We start from the raw sequence: 18,548 nt of genomic DNA, 5'->3' as shown, positions 1-18,548 counted from the left end.
ACTTTATTTTAAGAATGTTAAATGTCAGAATATTAGTAGAGAGAATGATTTATTTCAGCTTTTATTTATTTCATCACATTCCCAGTCAGAAGTTTACATACACTCAGTAAGTATTTGGTAGCATTGCCTTTAAATTGTTAACCTTGGGTCAAATGTTTCAGGTAGCCTACCACAAGCTTCCCACAATAAGTTGGGTGAATTTTGACCAATTCCTCCTGACAGAGCTGGTGTAACTAAATCAGGTGTTTTGGCCTCCGCACATGCTTTTTCAGTTCTGGCCACACATTTTCTATGGTGTTCTTCGGCTTGCAAGCCTTCTCCTTTGTCCTCCAACATAACGATGGTCAAGAAGTTCTATTTTTGTTTCATCAGACCAGAGGACATTTCTCCAAAAAGTATGATCTTTGTCCCTGTGTGCAGTTGCAAACTTGCAACCTTTAGGTTACTAGCTCAATGTGCTAGCCACTAGGCTACCCTGCTCCTCATTCCTGAGCTGTATAACGGCTGCATGCTCCCATGGTGTATATACTTGTGCACTGTTGTTTGTACAGATGAACATGGTACTGTCAGACATTTATAAATTCCTCCCAAGGATGAACCAGACTTGTGAAACAACTTGGGTATGTAAACTTCTGACCCACTTTAGTTGTGGTACAGTGATTTATAATTGAAATAATCTGTCTGTAAACAATTGTTGGAAAAATGACTTGTCTCATGCACAAAGTAAATGTCCTAACCAACTTGCCAAAACTAAAGTTTGTTAACAAGCAATTTGTTGACTGGTTGAAAAACAAGTTTTAATGACTCAAACCTAAGTGTATGTAAACTTCTGACTTTTTTTCATGATTTATTTTTCCATATTTTCTAATTATTTCTTTGATCGAAAAATACAATTAACATTTAAATGAAATTGTTTAAGAGTCCTGTGTAGAATTTTAGTATTTTGATACTTTGTGCAAGGCAATTGATAAGCATTAAAAACTTTGAGGATGGAGTCTCCCGAGTGGTGGAGAGGTCTAAGACACTGCATCGCAGTACAAACTGCGTTGCTACAGATGCTGGTTCGAGACACATTAGCCGACGCACAATTGGCCCAGCATCGTTAGGGGAGGGTTTGGCTGGTCAGGAAGTCCTTGTCCCATCATGCTGTAGTGACTCCTGTGGTGGGCCAGGTGTATGGTGTTTCCTCCGACACTATTTTTTTTTGTGGATGGGTATAATTTGTATGTATAAAATTTATATTCTTAATATTTAAAATTACTAACTCGGGTAATTTTGTATACATTTATTTGAATTTGCATCGGGCCGCTTCTGCTTGGATTCTCGTACGATGCCGGTAGATGGAAACGGATTCTGGGCAGTCATTCATTTTGATTTGGGGCGGCAGTGTAGCCTAGTGGTTAGAGCATTGGACTAGTAACCAAAAGGTTGCAAGTTCAAATCCCCGAGCTGACAAGGTACAAAATCTGTCGTTCTGCCCCTGAACAGGCAGTTAACCCACTGTTCCTAGGCCGTCATTGAAAATAAGAATTTGTTCTTAACTGACTTGCCTAGTAAAATAAAGGGAAAATAAAAATTCCGGGCTGAGTCTGGCACACAATTCCAGGCCAATTCAATCAGTTCTGGCCCCCCAGAAGAGTGCCGATTCCTCATTGCTAGCTGGGTGTGTGTTAGTGCGAGTGGGCCGTTGCCCCAATAGAGAGAGTGCAACATTTTAGCAGCAGGTAGCAGACTAACTAGATAACTACTACAAGTCATGTTTTGAATTGGCTATCTCTCTAGTTAACAATAGCTAACTCAGTATTAATGTCATTGTCGCCTTTCCATCAGCACTGTAGATAGCCTAAATAAATTGGCAACCGTTGGTTGGGATGACCCTCTATTAAACAGTAGCCATGTAATTGCGACAATGTAAAAAAAAAAATCTAAGAATAGCCTAAATGACAAATAACTTGCTTTGCATAGATCTCCCCTCAAACACGAATATTTGAGACTAATATAAAAAAATGTCTAGTTGGATACCTTGCTTTGAAGTAGCCTACCTTATCCATTTGATCTCTGATTCATTGAATGAGGGAATCGTTTTATAAAAGACAAAAGTATTTGATTGTAATGTTGCAATATTTTATATCAAGGGTGGCAACTATCCTCCAGGAGAGTTATTGGGGGTGCAGGCTTTTGTTCAAGCCCAGGTCTAACCAAATTGTAGCCTAAATATCAGCTGCTCAACAGGACCTTGATAAGCAGCCTTGGGTGTTTCAGGGATGGATCAGAAGCCAAGCCTGCACACCCAGGAGCTCTCCAGATGCAGGGTTGACCACATGTTGACATCAAGGTTAAGTGCCTTGATCAAGGGCACAACGGCAGATGACGGTAGACCTGCATGGGATCAATAACAGCAGCTTCCCAGTGTCAATAATGCTTTAGTTTCTAATGGAGGCTGTAATAGTCGTCATGGAAATATGGATAAAGGTAATGAAGATGTCATGAAAAATGTGTATGGACCCTGAAAAGTGAATAATCAAAGGTCTATATAGCTTTATAGCATTTGTGAGTTGGTGAACTAGTCTAATGGACCGAATTGGAAAAGACAACTATTTCATCCCAAGTCAAACACTATTTCCAGCTAGTTGTTATAGAGTCCTGGGCCCAGGAAGAATATTCAAATGTTTGAAGGAAACACCTTGTTTGTTAGAAATAGAATTCCTGAAAGCTATCAAATTATATCATTAACAGTGGTAAACAAATTTACTTTTGCAATGAGAGATAGTGGTTTCAAATCCAAACTGATATAGTCCATTTTACCATAAAAAAATGTGAATTCCAGCCAGGATGGATATCGAGTTGATTTACAGCTACTGTTAGTGATTGAGCCTTTGCATGGGCCAGGTCACGTATTACCTGAGCAGATTTGTAGCTTTGTAGCACTGTCGATCTCTGGTTCTGGGCCAAAAAATAGGGTTGTGGAGCCAGGACATCAGCCAAGTCGGGGGACATCAATTAACATTGCGCATCGATACAGCCCCAGCCTGAGAGAGATTGGTGTGTTTTCTAAGGCAATGAAAGTGTATTCAGTGGGTTTGAATGTTTATTTATCTTAGCGAGCGTCGTCTGACAAAGGCTTTCATCAAATATGTCATAAGGAAACGACTGAGAGGTGAAAATGTACTGGCTGATTGCAAGGTAATCCATTTTACCCAACTGTCTTTACTAAGTATATTTCCTTATGTATCAATATAACGAAAGAACTTTCCAAGAAAATATCAAAAAAAAAAGATTACATTGGATTTGAACAAACTGAACTGCAATATGTGTGTGCGCTCGTGTTTGGTTGTGCTGTACTGAAATAGTACCCCCATGTCTACATCTGATCCTTTATTTTTCATATGAACGATTCCTCAGATCCATGCATACAAAGAGCTCACAGAGATAGAGAGAAAGAGACAGAGAGGGAATGAGAAGTGAGTCAGAAAGAAATCCCATGCTTACAAACATATTTATTCCACCGAACGATGGGAACAGTACCGCAGGGCATTGTGAAACAAGCAGCAATCCAAACATATTGCTTCCCCCTCCAAAGGAAGGAGTGTAACAGTATCACACCCCAACAAAAATGATCATTAAAATCGGTAAAATCTGTAAAACACTTTTGGTTATGTCTGTGACCAGACATTGCAGAAATGTTCTGGCTTTCATGGCATGATATATTTGTCATTTGTAGGTTTGCACAATTCAGGGAACTCCACAAATGTTCCCAGTTTTCCATCAATCTTGGTTGGAAGGTTCCTGTTTATTCCCTCCTGATTCTGGGAATATTCCAACTGGAATTTCTGAAAAACCCAGGAACTTTTGAGTAATTACAGGAATTTTGCAACCCTAGTTATTTTCTTTCATCGGATTATCGATGTTGGTGAAATGAACCTGATATATATTCTTGTGTATCTATATAACATATACTTCATACAAAATAAAAACATAATATGCCTTACATAGAGTCACTGTTATCATCACTGTAAACATGAAAACAAAGTACATTATATATTTTTTAGGTATTAAAAAAAAAATAACAAAAGTGATTTTTGCAAATGACAGATACATTTACCCCATTTCGCTTTGATTGTATAGAGGTGAAGATAACACAGATCACGGACGGTCCGGAAAGGTTTTTTGTATTTGGTAATTTTTCTCCGTTCACTTGTATTTTTTTAACTAATTTAACTCTTTTACGTCACATTGGTTCCCTTAATCCCCCCTCTCCCTTTGTCCATGTGTGTGTCTATGTGTTAGTATCACCCAGTCCCAAATCGCTCCCTACCCCTTCCCCTGGGCTCCTTTACCCCTCCGATGTTTATAGATCTGCAGTGTACTGGATAGGTACAAGGAGCGAAATGGTGAAGCTTGAGCTTACGCCATATTGCTGGTTTCCACTTTACAGATGTATAGACATCGAAGGGTTCGCACCATGGGGGAGGGGTAGGGAGGGCACTGGGACCAGCTGGTCCTCTCACACCGACTCCACCTTGACTTGGTTGTTGTTGGTGATGAGCGGCGAAGGCTTGCTCTTGAGCCGCTCGGCCGCGTCATTGGAGCTGCCGTGGAAGAAGATTCGCGCCGTGCACACCGACACCACGATGCGCTTGTACTCGCGCCGGAAGTTCTGGTTTAGCACCCCGTACACGATGGCATTAAGGCAGCTGTTGAAGTAGGCCATGAAGTAGCTCGCCACGAAGAGCCACTCGGGGATGAGAGGCACCACCACCTCTGGGTTGATGGCCACCGCCAGCCCGATGAAGTTGAGCGGTGCCCAGCACACGGCAAACAGCACAAACACCACAAACATAGTCACGAAGTTCCTCACGTCGTTTGGCGTCAGTTTTGGTCTATTGTCCGGTTTGACCCGTCGCCTAACTTGAATGACCAGGATCCAGATCCTTAGGTAGCAGTAGGTGACGATCATGATCGGTAGGATGAAGTGGAAGAAGACCACGGCGATAGTGTATGCCGAACTCGCCGACTGCTCGAACGTACACGAATACACCCTGGGGTCATACTGCAACGAACCCACGAAGAGATTTGGCACGATAGCCACAATGGTCAATGCCCAGATGAGTAGGACGTAACACACTGAGTTCTTGTCACTGTACAGCTTGTCGTACTTAAGGCTATGACATATATAACAGTAGCGGTTGATGGCAATGCCGGTGATGTTGAAGATGGAGCCAATGACGCTGACGCCCATGAGAAAACCGCTGATCTGGCAGTGGACATAGCCCAGGTTCCAGCCTTTGTGGAAGATGGAGGTGAGGACCAGAGGGTAGGGGTAGATGGCCACCACCAGGTCGGCCACAGCCAGGCTTACCACAAAGATGTTGCCTGGAGACACAGAGAGAGAGAGAGAGAGAGAGAGAGAGCATAGAGAGAGAGGGAGAGAAAGGGAGAGAGAGTATAGAGAGAGAGAGCATAGAGAGAGATAGAGAAATAACATATAGATAAGAAGAGAGAAAACAAAGACCATGGTAATTAGTAAATATTCTATCCTTTCACAATGAGCACAATCAAAGTCATCAAGACAAACACAATGTTCATGTCACTAAATAAGTGGCTGAATGGACAGACAGGAAATTGTGTTTCGGTTCTTTCAGCCAGCGAGGGTTGACTCATTTATTTACATTTACCATTTTGCATACCTCACTACACAGCAATCTGCTTCAAGGCAACTACTTTGACAACTAGGTGCTTATGATGAGATAAAAACAATGCCTTTGAATCTGATTATGCTTGTGTAAATGTGTATGTCAGTGTGTGAATGTCATTGTGTTTGTGTGTGTGTTTGTTTGTTTGTTTGTTTATTAGCTAGGGACTGTGAATAAATTACACAATGTCAATGAGACAATATTTTCATGTTGCACACCTTTAAATTATTTCAATATCTGTATATGAATTTCTACAATTTATAGTTGTTTTTAGGTTTTTTAGTCATTGTAATTTAGAGCTACTGGAATTTTAACATATTTCTCATGTATAATGTGTAATTTACTGATGTTCCCTGACTAGCCCCATTAGGATATCCAAAGTCAACCCAAATTTACCACAGACATTACGATTTGGTCGCTTGCAGCAAAGATGGTGGATAAATTAAGATAGTTCACCCAGGCCGTTAGCTATTGAAAAAATAAATTACTTTCCTACTTAAGTTAACTGCGTGCTCCCATAGACACCAATGCAATAGGAGCTGGGTCTGGTCGACTTAGTTAATTGACTTTCCTTGAGCCAAAACATTTGACAAAATAAACAGCAAGTGTGGTGTCTCACTTTATCTTAACAGGCAGTAAACAGCTTTACAGTAAATACAGTACTGTATGTGTGTCATAAACCTGGTCCTGTTAGTGACAAGTTCCTTGTGTGTCAGACGTGAGCTAAACATAAAGACAGCATAGTACCACTCTTCTACAACATCGCTACAACGACTCAGCAACATTACAGTAGCGTTGAAGTATCGTCTCTCCACACACATCACTTCTTGACTTCCAGCTACGATCTACCACACAGATCAGTTCCCAGACGCCTCTGGGAAATCTGTCAGTCTCTCCGGGACGCCGGTGGCACAGACACATAAGCAAAACAAAACCCAGGTCTGCCCGGCACCTTCCCTCTCTTTCTGCCCCACCCCCCAACCCAACCCAACCCAACCCCACGTAGCATACCAGACATTCTTTAATGGCCGATGACCTTACCGGCAATAAATTAAGCTTCGTCCTCTTGGATCTGTCATCCAGGAGACCTCTGTAAGAGGATTATGTGCACCTGCTATTGTCACGATTAGCAGGACAAAGAGGCTTCACAAAAGGTCTGGCGGCTAAAACAAAGAGATGTTTCTCAAGCTGTGTGGTGAGAGCTTACGGGCGGAGACAGTAAGGGTCGAGGAGTTCGTCTTTAAAACCTATAAGTCCCGGATTGCACTACCCCTCAACGTGAGAAAAGCTGGGACCAGGGTTTAGACTATTTGAGCTGCTTGGAGTGTTCATACAGAGCCTAGACCTTGACAAGGTTGTGAGACAGAGCCCTTACAGGCAGCTCGGCTGGCTTTCAGGTGCCCTGAGGCCTGGCTTCTATCAGCTCTTGTCACCGTGGAGGCTAGACCCGGTGATTGACACACCACTCAAAGTATTAATTTAGCTTAAGGGGAAATACAGCCCAGCTCTTCCAAGTTTTCATTTTCATTCACTTGCCACCGACTTTGATAAGGATTTATGCATGAGGGAATCCCCTCTGGTCCTTTTCTTTGGCAGGCAGTGGAGATTTTTTGCAATGGAGCAGCATGGATAAGATACCTTCAATACCTCGAGCGGCGTGCCATTTTTTAAGGACAGCAGGCCGAGCAAGTCGGAGTGAGTCCAAGCCCGTCAGCGGTGGCCAACTGTAGCCTCACAGTTACGCTCCGCTAATGAGGTGGGAATGTTAACACCTAGAGTCAAAGTGTAAACTTCGCAAATTGAGGGTCAGCGAGGCACCATGGTCGAAGTGTCAGTAAGCGGCGAAGGTTACAAGGGCCCTAACTCTATTGCCCCTGGCACTGTGTTATGCATAGGCTAGCTAGCTGTTAAAAAGTCATCTATGATAATGTATGGTAGCGGTGTCACGTGTGCCCCCTCTAGGTCACCAGGATGCTCGTTATGGCCCACATCTGTCACCATCGTTACGCTCACTTGCACATCATTTGCCTTCCCTATATATGTCACTCCCTTTGGTTCCTTCCCCAAGCGTTATTGTTTCTGTTCCTGGGTCATGCCAGTGTGTTTGTGTTACGTGTTGGTTTCATTTATTTATTAAAACACTCACTCCCTGAACGTGCTTCCCGACTCTCAGCACACATTGTTACAAGCGGTTCCCAAACTAGGGGAGATGAACAAATGAAAAAAGAACTCAGTTGGACTTTCAAATTACAGTGCACTTGAAAGTTGCAATAGTAAAAGGCACAAGGTGCAATTTGGTGCAAATTGGCTAGTGCATCAGGGTGCAAATTGGCAGGTGCAAGGTGCAAATTGGCTAGTGCATCAGCAGTTTTCCTCTTGTCCAGTCATTGTAGAGAGAGCTATTTATAACTTCAGAAATACCCAGTTGATCAACTAGCCCATGTCATCTGTTGTTTTGATTTTGTTGTAAACTTTGAGTCACTCCGATATCACATGAACATACATAAGACGTAAATGTGTAACAATTGCAGGGAATTATCTTAAAAACAGCAAAACAAGAGGGGTGTGAACAGTGTCATGAACAGTGCTTGTGCACATAAAACATAGATGTTGGTGAATGCATATCTGACATTCATGAACTTCACATTTAACATTCACCTTCTGTACTTGGCCATCGATAAAATGGTTAATAGTTCAAGTGTTTATTTCACAAAAGTAATGTGGAAACACTGGCTTATTAAGTCAATAAAATTGATATGTGTCACAGATGGGCATGGCGGGTATTTAGTAGGGACTAGTTGGAATTAACCCAAAATATCCCACCGCTGCCACCAGCACAACAAAGATAGAATATGATGGCTCCAAACAAACAAACAAAAACTTTTGTGACATTATTGGATTTGCAGATATTGTGTTTATGAATGAGGGCTGGCGACAGGCCTGAATTATGAGGCCCGCCTCTCCAGAGTTAATCTGTTCTCTCCTCGCTACTAAGGCTATTTCAAGAGCGGAGACCATAAAACGAACGGCTTACAAATGAAAATGGCCAGGCCCCAGGAAGCACGGTGAAACAATCTGTTAATGCAAGCAGTGTAGAGTATCAGCTGGATCACACCAGATATTACTTCAATATTCTGTCCAGGTCCCCAGGACGTCAGGAGGCGCATTCGATACCATCCACTAGAGGCAACGTGAGCACGCATCAAGTAGGCACGTGGCTCCGAGGATCACAGGTTTAATCCTAGTGCTATGCTCTGTTTTTTTTCTGTTTTCACCTTAAACCAAACCTTAACCCTTGCCTTAACCAGTCAGAATAGTTTGGTAGATTTGGGCTTGCCTGCCTGGTTTGTTCTCTCGCTCTCTCTGGGCATAGGCAGATTCTGCAATTGCAATCAATACATAAAGCACCACAACCTTGTAGAACATATAAAACGCAATAGGTTATCCTATATGCAATATGTAAACATTTGGCATTCGACCAATTCACACCAGCAGACATAACAAAGGAAAAGATGAAAGAATACAAAGCAACAACGGAATACACAAGACGACCACAAAAGACGACACAGACAAAACAAATCCCACGATTCGAGACAGTATAAATGAAAGCTGATTCTGCAGTAAGCTACCGCACGTGAACTGTCATTGCTACCAGTTAATAAATCACAGGAGTCGAGAGCTGTCACACGTGGCGGACTAGTGCCAGAGGAGAAAAGAGAGAACCTGACTGCAGCCCCAAGAGATTCACATTACCACAGATATTTCAAGGCCCTTACCTAGCTCTTGACATTTCGGAGAGTGCTTTTGACTTGACTTGACTTTCCATCTGGGATTCTGTCTCTTTTTCTCTCAGACAAGGGTGCAGCTTTTGGCATACGATGTCTTGCAGACAGACTGTCAGTTCAGGGTGCTTCCCTCTGTCTGTATTCAGAGAGAACTCTTCAGACAAGAGTGAGTTTTTAATTCTGTGCACATTTACATTTTGTTAAGTGAAACAAAGTACTTTTTATGGGCGCTTGAAGACCTTTCAGGAAATGACTTTCACTGTTATATTCGTGGAAATCAGAAAGCAATCGTCAAGTTCTTCCAATTCCCTATTTATTTATCTTAGTGTTCTGCACAGCAGGACGAATCCTAGGGTGTGATAGCGCTGTGGTTTAACAATACTCAGATAAACTTGAGTCAACTGAATCCCACATTGCACCTACTCACAGAACATGCCACAAAAAGAATTCCACCAAAGTTGCTCATCCTCCCTAGTTCCCGATCTCATTCTCAATTTGCCGGGCTGCTAGTCAATTTTTACGGACCGCTAGACCACAGCGTGTCGCGGCTTTGAGGATCATACGCTGTGCATGTATCTGTCCGGCGCACTCACTGTCTCTCCTCGGGAAGCTGGGGAAGCCACGATGACAAAACACCATGGGTGGTGTCACACTGGATGTCAACATGGCCCACACAGCTGGTGGCAATGAAGCGAGATGACAGGACCAGCCATGTTGGTCGTGGAGCCAGACAGAACCCCCCCCTCCCCGGGCGGAGTTGTTCACTGTCATGTTGTCACTCCGATTACACCATCCTTCATTTGTGACGTTTTGCCGTCTCCAATGTTAATTTGAACCTCTCCTCCGAAAACATAGACGGGAAAACATCAAACCGGTGAACGGGCGCTAGTTAAGGTATCGTATTTGCTCATACCTGAACGGCGTGACAAAGGCTGTTTGTGTCACCGTTCTAGATGTAGCACTGACCTGCAGGTGTAACAACCCCAGACAACATCTTCAGTGTGTCATTATGACAGAGAAATTACGATTCAGTCCAACACGAGGATCTGAAAAGGTGCGTTTTAGACTAGCTAGCTGTTAGGATGTACTGACTGCCACACAATAACACATTAGCTGCGTAATTTTCCCAAACACTCATCTTGCTTCTAGTTCTGAACGATTAGTGCTTTTTGAGGTCAGTTCAGTTTCTGTTCAATTATTTTTTTTAAATCATATTTTGATTATATGATTATATGGGTTGAAAACTGTAACAGTTCTTCAAAGTAAATAAGGCATACTTTTATGACTACTGAATATCAGCTATCAATCTAGAGCAAAATGGAATTAAAATCATTGAACAGGTGTCGGTCAATTAGTTGTAAAAAAAAAATGAAAATCAACGACATTTCGTTTAATCGCTCAGCACTACTTGCTTCACATGGGGCCCTGGCCTGTTGTGTAAGGGCTACTCTACTTGATGCCCTGAGGGGGGTGTGGGTTGGGTGAGCCATGTGGGTCACGGCTTGTCGTAGCCCAGGGCACCACTGCACCTTACCTCAGCTGCTCACAAAATCAAATCGTATTTGTCACATGCGCCGAATACAACCTTACAGTGAAATGCTTACTTACAAGCCCTTAACCAACCATGCTTAAAGAAGTTATAAGATGAAAAAAAAGTGTTAAGTGAAAAAAAAATTGAAAAAAATAATTAAACAGCAGCAGTAAAATAACAATAGCGAGACTATATAAGGGGAACCGGTACAGAGTCAATGTCTGGGGGCACCGGTTAGTCAAGGTAATTGAGGTAATATGTACATGTAGGTAGAGTTAAAGTGACTATGCATAAATAATAAACAGAGAGTAGCAGCAGCGTAAAGGAGTGTCTGGGTAGCCCTTTGATTAGCTGGTCAGGAGTCTTGGCTTGCGGGTAGAAGCTGTTTAGAAGCCTCTTGGACCTAGACTTAGCGCTCCGATACCGCTTGCCGTGCGGAAGCAGAGAGAACATTCTATGACTAGGGTGGCTGGAGTCTTTGACTAATTTTAGGGCCTTCCTCTGACAATGCCTGGTATATAGGTCCTGGATGGCAGGAATCTTGGCCCCAGTGATGTACTGGGCCGTACACACTAAACTCTGTAGTGCCTTACAGTCGGAGGCCGAGCAGTTGCCATACCAGGCAGTGATGCAACCAGTCAGGATGTTCTCGATTGTGCAGCTGTAGAACCTTTTGAGGACCGATGCCAAATCTTTCAGTCTCCTGAGGTGGAATAGGCGTTGTCGTGCCCTCTTCACGACTGTCTTAGTGTTTTTGGACCATGATAGTTTGATAGTTTGTTGGTGATGTGAATACCAATGAACTTGAAGCTCGCAACCTGCTCCACTGCAGCCACGTTGATGAGAATAGGGGCGTGCTCGGTCCTCCTTTTCCTGTAGTCCCCAATCATCTCCTTTGTCTTGATCATGTTGAGGGAGAGGTTGTTGTCCTGGTACTACACGGCCAGGTCTCTGACCTCCTCCCTACAGGTTGTCTCATCGTTATTGGTTATCAGGCCTACCACTGTTGTGTCATCGGCAAACTTGATGATGGTGTTGGAGTCATGCCTGGCCATGCAGTCATGAGTGAACAGGGAGTACAGGAGGGGACTGAGCGAGCACCCCTGAGGGGCCCCTGTGTTGAGGATCAGCATGGTGGATGTGTTACCTACCCTCACCACTTGGTGGCAGCCTGTCAGGAAGTCCAGGATCCAGTTTAAAAGGGAGGTGTTTCATCCCAGGGTCCTTAGCTTAGTGATGAGCTTTGCAGGTACTATGGTGTTGAACGCTGAGCTGTAGTCAATGAATTGCATTCTCAAATAGGTGTTCCTTTTGTCTAGGTGTGAAAGGGCAGAGTTGAGTGCAATAGAAATGGCATCATCTGTGGATCTGTTCAGGAGGTAGACAAATTGGAGTGGGTCTAGGGTTTCTGGGATAATGGTGTTGATGTGAGCCATGACAAGCCTTTCAAAGCACTTCATGGCTACAGACGTGAGTGCTACGGGTTGGTAGTCATTTAGGCAGGTTACCTTAGTGTTCTTGGGCACAGGGACTACCGTGGTCTGCTTGAAAAATGTAGGTATTACAGACTCAGTCAAGGACAGGTTGAAAATGTCAGTGAAGACACTTGCCAGTTGGTAAGTGCATGCTCGGAGTACACGTCCGGGTAATCCGTCTGGCCCTGCGGCCTTGTGAATGTTGACCTGTTTAAAGATCGTACTCACATTGGCTACGGAGAGCGTGATCACACAGTCATCCGGAACAGCTGATGGTCTCATGTATGCTTCAGGGTTACTTGCCTCGAAGCAAGCATAGAAGTAATTTAGCTCAGCTGGTAGGCTCGCGGCTGTGCTTCCCTTTGTAGACTGTAATAGTTTGCAAGCCCTGCCACATCCGACGAGTGTCGGAGCCAGTGTAGTATGATTCAATCTTAGTCCTGTATTGACGCTTTGCCTGTTTGATGGTTCGTCGGAGGGCATAGCAGGATTTCTTATAAGCTTCCGGGTTAGAGTCCAGCTTTGTACATGTCTCTGTGTGTGGAGTAAAGGTGGTCTGGAGTTTTTTTTCCTCTGGTTGCACATTTAACATGCTAATAGAAATGAGGTCAAACGGATTTGAGTTTCCCTTTATTGACGTCCCTGGCCACTAGGAGTGCCACCTCTGTGCTGTCTTAGTGCCGGCATCGGTTTGTGGTGGTATAAAGACAGCGTTGAAAAATACAGATGAAAATTCGGGTAAATAGTCGAGCAAAACCTTGTATACCAGCTGTTGTTTACAAATATACATAGACCGCCACCCCTTGTCTTACCAGAGGCCGCTGTTCTATCCTGACGAAAAAGCTTAAAACCTGCCAGCTGTATGTTATTCATGTCGTCGTTAAGCCACGACTCATGAAACATAAGATATTACAATTTACAATGTCCCGTTGGTAGGATATACGTGATCGTAGTTTGTCTATTTTATTATCGATTGATTGAACGCTGGCTAATAGAACCAATGGTATAGGTAGATTACCCTCTCGTCGACGGATCCCTACAAGGCACCTGGACCTTCGTCCCCGATACCTCTGTCTCTTTCTCCTGTGAATGACCGGGATGAGGGCCTTGTCGGGCGTCTGAAGTAAATCCTTCCCGTTTGACTCGTTGAAGAAAAAGTATTCCTCCAGTACGGGGTGAGTAATCGCTGTCCTGATATCTAGAAGCTCTCGGCAGAAACATTATGTACAAAATAAGTTACAAATAACGCGAAAAAACATACACAACAGCACAATTGGTTACGGGATTGTAAGACGGCAGCCATCTCCTTCAGCGTCATTCTGTATTTTTTCAGAGATCCACCATCAGATACAGTAGTAAGAGAAAAATATATTCACAGAACCACGCCCCCAGTGCACCACAGCTGCAGTCCCTGATCCACTTCCTGGGCACTGTGAATGAAAAACTAGGACCCTACACTGGCACTGTGTTGCACTGTGCTGGACAGTGCTGCACTGTGCTGGACTGTGCGCTAGAGAAAAGGATGTCAAATAGCAAGGCTGCCCGTGTCTGGATCCATACTGAGTGGGTTTGCAAACGAAACCCCATTCGGTCCTAAGTTCCAATCCCATCACCCCTTTTTCTGCCGTTAAATATCAGGATCAAAGCGATTTTCGTGTCCCACCAGAGGTCTACTGTAATGATAGTCACCACATCAGGAGTATCACAGGAGAGTTGGCACCTGCCCAGGTGCTTTGGGCAAGCCCCAGGGGCCAACTCCATTATTTTCAAAGGGGGCCCTTTGATTTTCAGCTTTGTGGCAAAAGGATACAGGCCAGGGATGGCCTAGCAGCAGGGAATCAAAGTGTTGTCCATAGCCAACACAGTGCGATTATCACGTTCCCTCCACCTCCCATTAGACACCCAGGCGAATTTGTTTTGAGTGGGTGTGTGAGTTTTGATTTGGAGAGGCAAGCCTGGGCACGGCACAGTAGGGGACTGATGAGGTGACTCAGATAGGGGGGAAACAAACTGAAAGTTCAGCCAGGACACAAGGATTACAGGACACGAGCGTGGTAGAGGTCTTTAGTTGGAAGTGATTCTGGGGCTATTCTCAATGATTTTTTTATCAAGGAACGCTAGGTGGCTAACAGGCTAACAAACCATATATTGCAGTCAAATCCCATTAGGTGGTGGAACGCGAACACTGAAAAAATTCAACGATGACGTTGAATCAACATGGAGAACTGATAGGATTTTTGAAAAAGGCATCAATTTAAGGGAATTTCATTTTTTTTCACCCAACTTTTCACCTAAATCCAATACAATGGTGAAATGTTTTGTTGAATTCACATTAGTTGACAACTCAACCAAATGTAAATCAAAACGTTGAACTTACATCTGTGCCCAGTGGGTTTCCTACATAGGAAACCAATTATGCAGGGTTTGGGCTCCATTTTGCAACTACTAGCAAGGGTTGGAACCGGTTCAGGTAACAGAACCGAAAACCTCAAAATTATATTTTTTGAGAAACAGAACCAGAACCGGGAATGAAAGTGATCTATAATGTGCCAGAATAGAAGCGTTCTTTTAAAAGCACGGTAACCAGTTAATGAAGTTATTTTACGCTCCAGGCATTTTTTTCTAGTCCCACAAAAAACGCACAAAGCACGTATGCAAAGCCCTCGCTGTGTCACTCAGAAACATATTCCAGTGTCTGCTTGCCAGCTGAAAATCTATTCCAGTGTGTGTGCCGTGCCTGTGTAGGCTACCTACTCCTGCTCCACCACAGCCCTGGTCGATAGGAATGGGGGCGTGCTCAGTCCTCCTTTTTCTGTAGTCCACAATCATCTCCTTGATCACCTGTCTTGATCACATGATCTTGATCATGTTGAGTGAGAGGTTGTAGTCCTGGCACCACACAGCCAGGTCTCTGACCTCCTCTAACCTCCAAGTCTCTGACCTCCTCTAACCTCCAGGTCTCTGACCTCCTCTAACCTCCAGGTCTCTGACCTCCTCTAACCTCCAGGTATCTGACCATGTTTATGCAACATGTTCACCATCATAGTCGTGCCAATACCTTATCCGGAATTCTGAGCATTTAGTCACATTTATTAATCCCTATATTAAAAAAACGATCCACTATCTTCAATTTAACATGAAAATGAATCCTATTTTCCACAACAGTGAGTAGATCCCATCCATTCGCCTGCCTCCCACCACTCTCTCCCTCCATCCCAGACAGCTCAGATACTCCTGTAATTACTTCTCTGACAGCTCGGCGAGAGGCCCCAAAAATACATAAACTGTGTCTCTCTCTCTCTCTTTCTCTCTCACCCTCACACACGCACACATAAACACACCCTAAAACAGATTAAATCCTAGCAACACACACAGATAGTAATACAACTACACACACACGCACACTAGGGATGTGCATCTCTCCTTTGATGAACGATTCAAAATGCATCTAGATGCATGGGCTCCGATATAATACAGAAACTATATGTTTTAGTTTGAAACGATTCGGTATGATTAGGGGAACGAATTGATGCAACTTTTTGTTGTTGTTGCATGACCACATTAATTTTCCATTTTAAATTCATATCTGATGCTGATGGGAGCTCAGGAGCCGGGCCTGTCTGAGGTGACTTCTCTTCACTAAATGGACCTCTGGTGTGTATGTGTCAGTTAAGAACTAATTCTTATTTACAATGATGGCCTAGCCCGGCCAAACCCTAACCCGCTCAGCTCTAGGACATTGTGCACCGCCCTAAGGGACTCCCAATCACGGCCAGTTGTGATGCAGACTGGAATCGAACCTGGGTCTGTAGTGACACCTCACTGTAGTGACACCTCACACTTGCACTGAGACGCAGTGCCTTAGACCACAGTATCACTCAGGAGCTTGCAAAACAAACAAATGTGACTCTAGGTGAACATTAGGACTGTTTCTCTTAAGAGATTAAATTCGCTTCATGTTTTGTTTCCTTGCCACGGTACTTACGAGTATCGCGACAACCCTAATAAGACACCCCTCCCACCCTGAAGAGCTGCCTCGCAGGAGACAGAGAAATACTGGATCCAGGCCGAAATGTGGGGTTAGGCTTTCAGAAAGCCCCACTCATCACTATTCCATTGAATCTGGGCTCCCGGTATCAGAACCATATTCATTTTTAAACACATTTGCCCGATTTGGTGGCACACCGTGTGTGGCACTTTTGATGCCACTTTTAGTTTCTATACTGCATTGTGTGATCTCGCCTACTGTGGGATTGGGGGGAGCAAACACAGAGTTTTTTTAATGTCACCTTTATTTAAATAGGCCATAGTAGCGAAGTAATTACAATTTAGCAAATTAACACGGGAGTGATCGATGTGCAGATGATGATGTTGCAAGTAGAAATGCTGGTGTGCAAAAGAGCAGAAAAGTAAATAAAAACAATATGGGAATGAGGTAGTTGGATGGGCTATTTGTAGATGGGCTATGTACAGCAGCAGCGATTGGTTAGCTGCTCAGATAGCTGATGTTTAAAGTGAGGGAAATATAAGTCTCCAGCTGCAGTGATTTTTGCAATTTGTTCCAGTCATTGGCAGCAGATAACTGGAAGGCAAGACAGCCAAAGGAGGTGTGGGCTTTGGGGATGACCAGTGAGATATACCTGATGGAGCACGTGCTCCGGGTGGGTGTTGTTATTGTGTACAGTGAGCTGAGATAAGGCGGAGCTTTACCTAGTATAGACTTATAGATGACCTGGAGCCAGTGGGTCTGGCGACGAATTGGTAGCGTGGGACAGCAGACTAGAGCATAGAGTGGTGAGTGGTATATGGGGCTTTGGTGACAAAACGGATGGCACTGTGATAGACTGCATCCAGTTTGCTGAGTAGGGTGTTGAAGGCTATTTTATAAATGACATCGCCGAAGTCGAGGATCGGTAGAATAGTCAGTTTTACGAGGGTATGTTTGGTGGCGTGAGAAAAGGAGCCTTTGTTGCGAAATAGGAAGCCGATTCTAGATTTTATTTTGCATTGGAGATGTTTAATATGAGTCTGGAAGGAGAGTTTACAGTCTAGCCAGACACCTAGTTATTTGTAGTTGGCCACATATTCTAAGTCAGAACCGTCCAGAGTAGTGATGCTCGATGGGCGGGCGAGTGCGGGCAGCGAACGGTTGAAAAGCATGCATTTAGTTGAACCAGCATTTAAGAGCAGTTGGAGGCCACGGAAGGAGAGTTGTATGGCATTGAAGCTCATTAGGAGGTTTGTTAACACAATGTCCAAAGACGGGCCAGATGTATACAGAATGGTGTCGTCTGCATAGAGGTGGATCAGGGAATCACCCGCAGCAAGAGCGACATTGTTGATATATACAGAGAAAAGAGTCGGCCCGAGAATTGAACCCTGTGGTACCCCCATAGAGACTGCCAGAGGTCCGGACAACAGGCCCTCCGATTTGACACACTGAACTCTATCTGAGAAGTAGTTGGTGAACCAGGCGAGGCAGTAATTTGAGAAACCAAGGTTGTTCAGTCTGCCGATAAGAATACAGTGATTAACAGAGTCGAAAGCCTTGACCAGGTCGATGAAGACCGCTGCACAGTACTGTCTTTTATCGATGGCGGTTATGATATCGTTTAGTACCTTGAGCGTGGCTGAGGTGCACCCGTGACCAGCTCGGAAACCGGATTGCACAGTGGAGAAGGTACGGTGGGATTCGAAATGGTCAGTGATCTGTTTGTTCACTTGGCTTTCGAAGACTTTAGAAAGGCAGGAAAGGATGGATTTAGGTCTGCAACAGTTTGGGTCTAGAGTGTCACCCCCTTTGAAGAGGGGGATGACAGCGGCAGCTTTCCAATCTTTTGGAATATCGGACAATACGAAAGAGAGGTTGAACAGACTGGTAATAGGGGTTGCAACAATGGTGGTGGATAATTTTAGAAAGAGAGGGTCCAGGTTGTCTAGCCCAGCTGATTTGTACGGGTCCAGGTTTTGTAGCTCTTTCAGAACATCTGCTATCTGGATTTGGGTGAAGGAGAAGCTGGGGAGGCTTGGGCAAGTAGCTGCGTTGGCCGGGGTTGGGGTAGCC

The 18,548-nt window shown here is 44.1% G+C and overlaps 1 protein-coding gene across 1 annotated transcript in view; it reads right to left on the bottom strand.

The window, feature by feature from the left end:
* Positions 1–4,412: 4,412 nt before the first annotated feature.
* The window catches only part of LOC135507772 (melatonin receptor type 1A-A), a 51,131-nt gene continuing 36,995 nt past the window's right edge, over positions 4,413–18,548 (bottom strand). The window contains exon 2 of the mRNA XM_064927408.1: positions 4,413–5,373. Within this exon, the coding sequence (XP_064783480.1) occupies positions 4,505–5,373 (869 nt within the window). The 3' untranslated portion in view covers positions 4,413–4,504. The remainder of the gene's footprint in view (positions 5,374–18,548) is intronic.

This window comes from Oncorhynchus masou, chromosome 21, assembly GCF_036934945.1.
Source record: "Oncorhynchus masou masou isolate Uvic2021 chromosome 21, UVic_Omas_1.1, whole genome shotgun sequence".
Taxonomy (NCBI): domain Eukaryota; kingdom Metazoa; phylum Chordata; class Actinopteri; order Salmoniformes; family Salmonidae; genus Oncorhynchus; species Oncorhynchus masou.
Note: the sequence above shows the minus strand (reverse complement) of the source record. Positions and strands in the feature narration are given on the sequence as shown.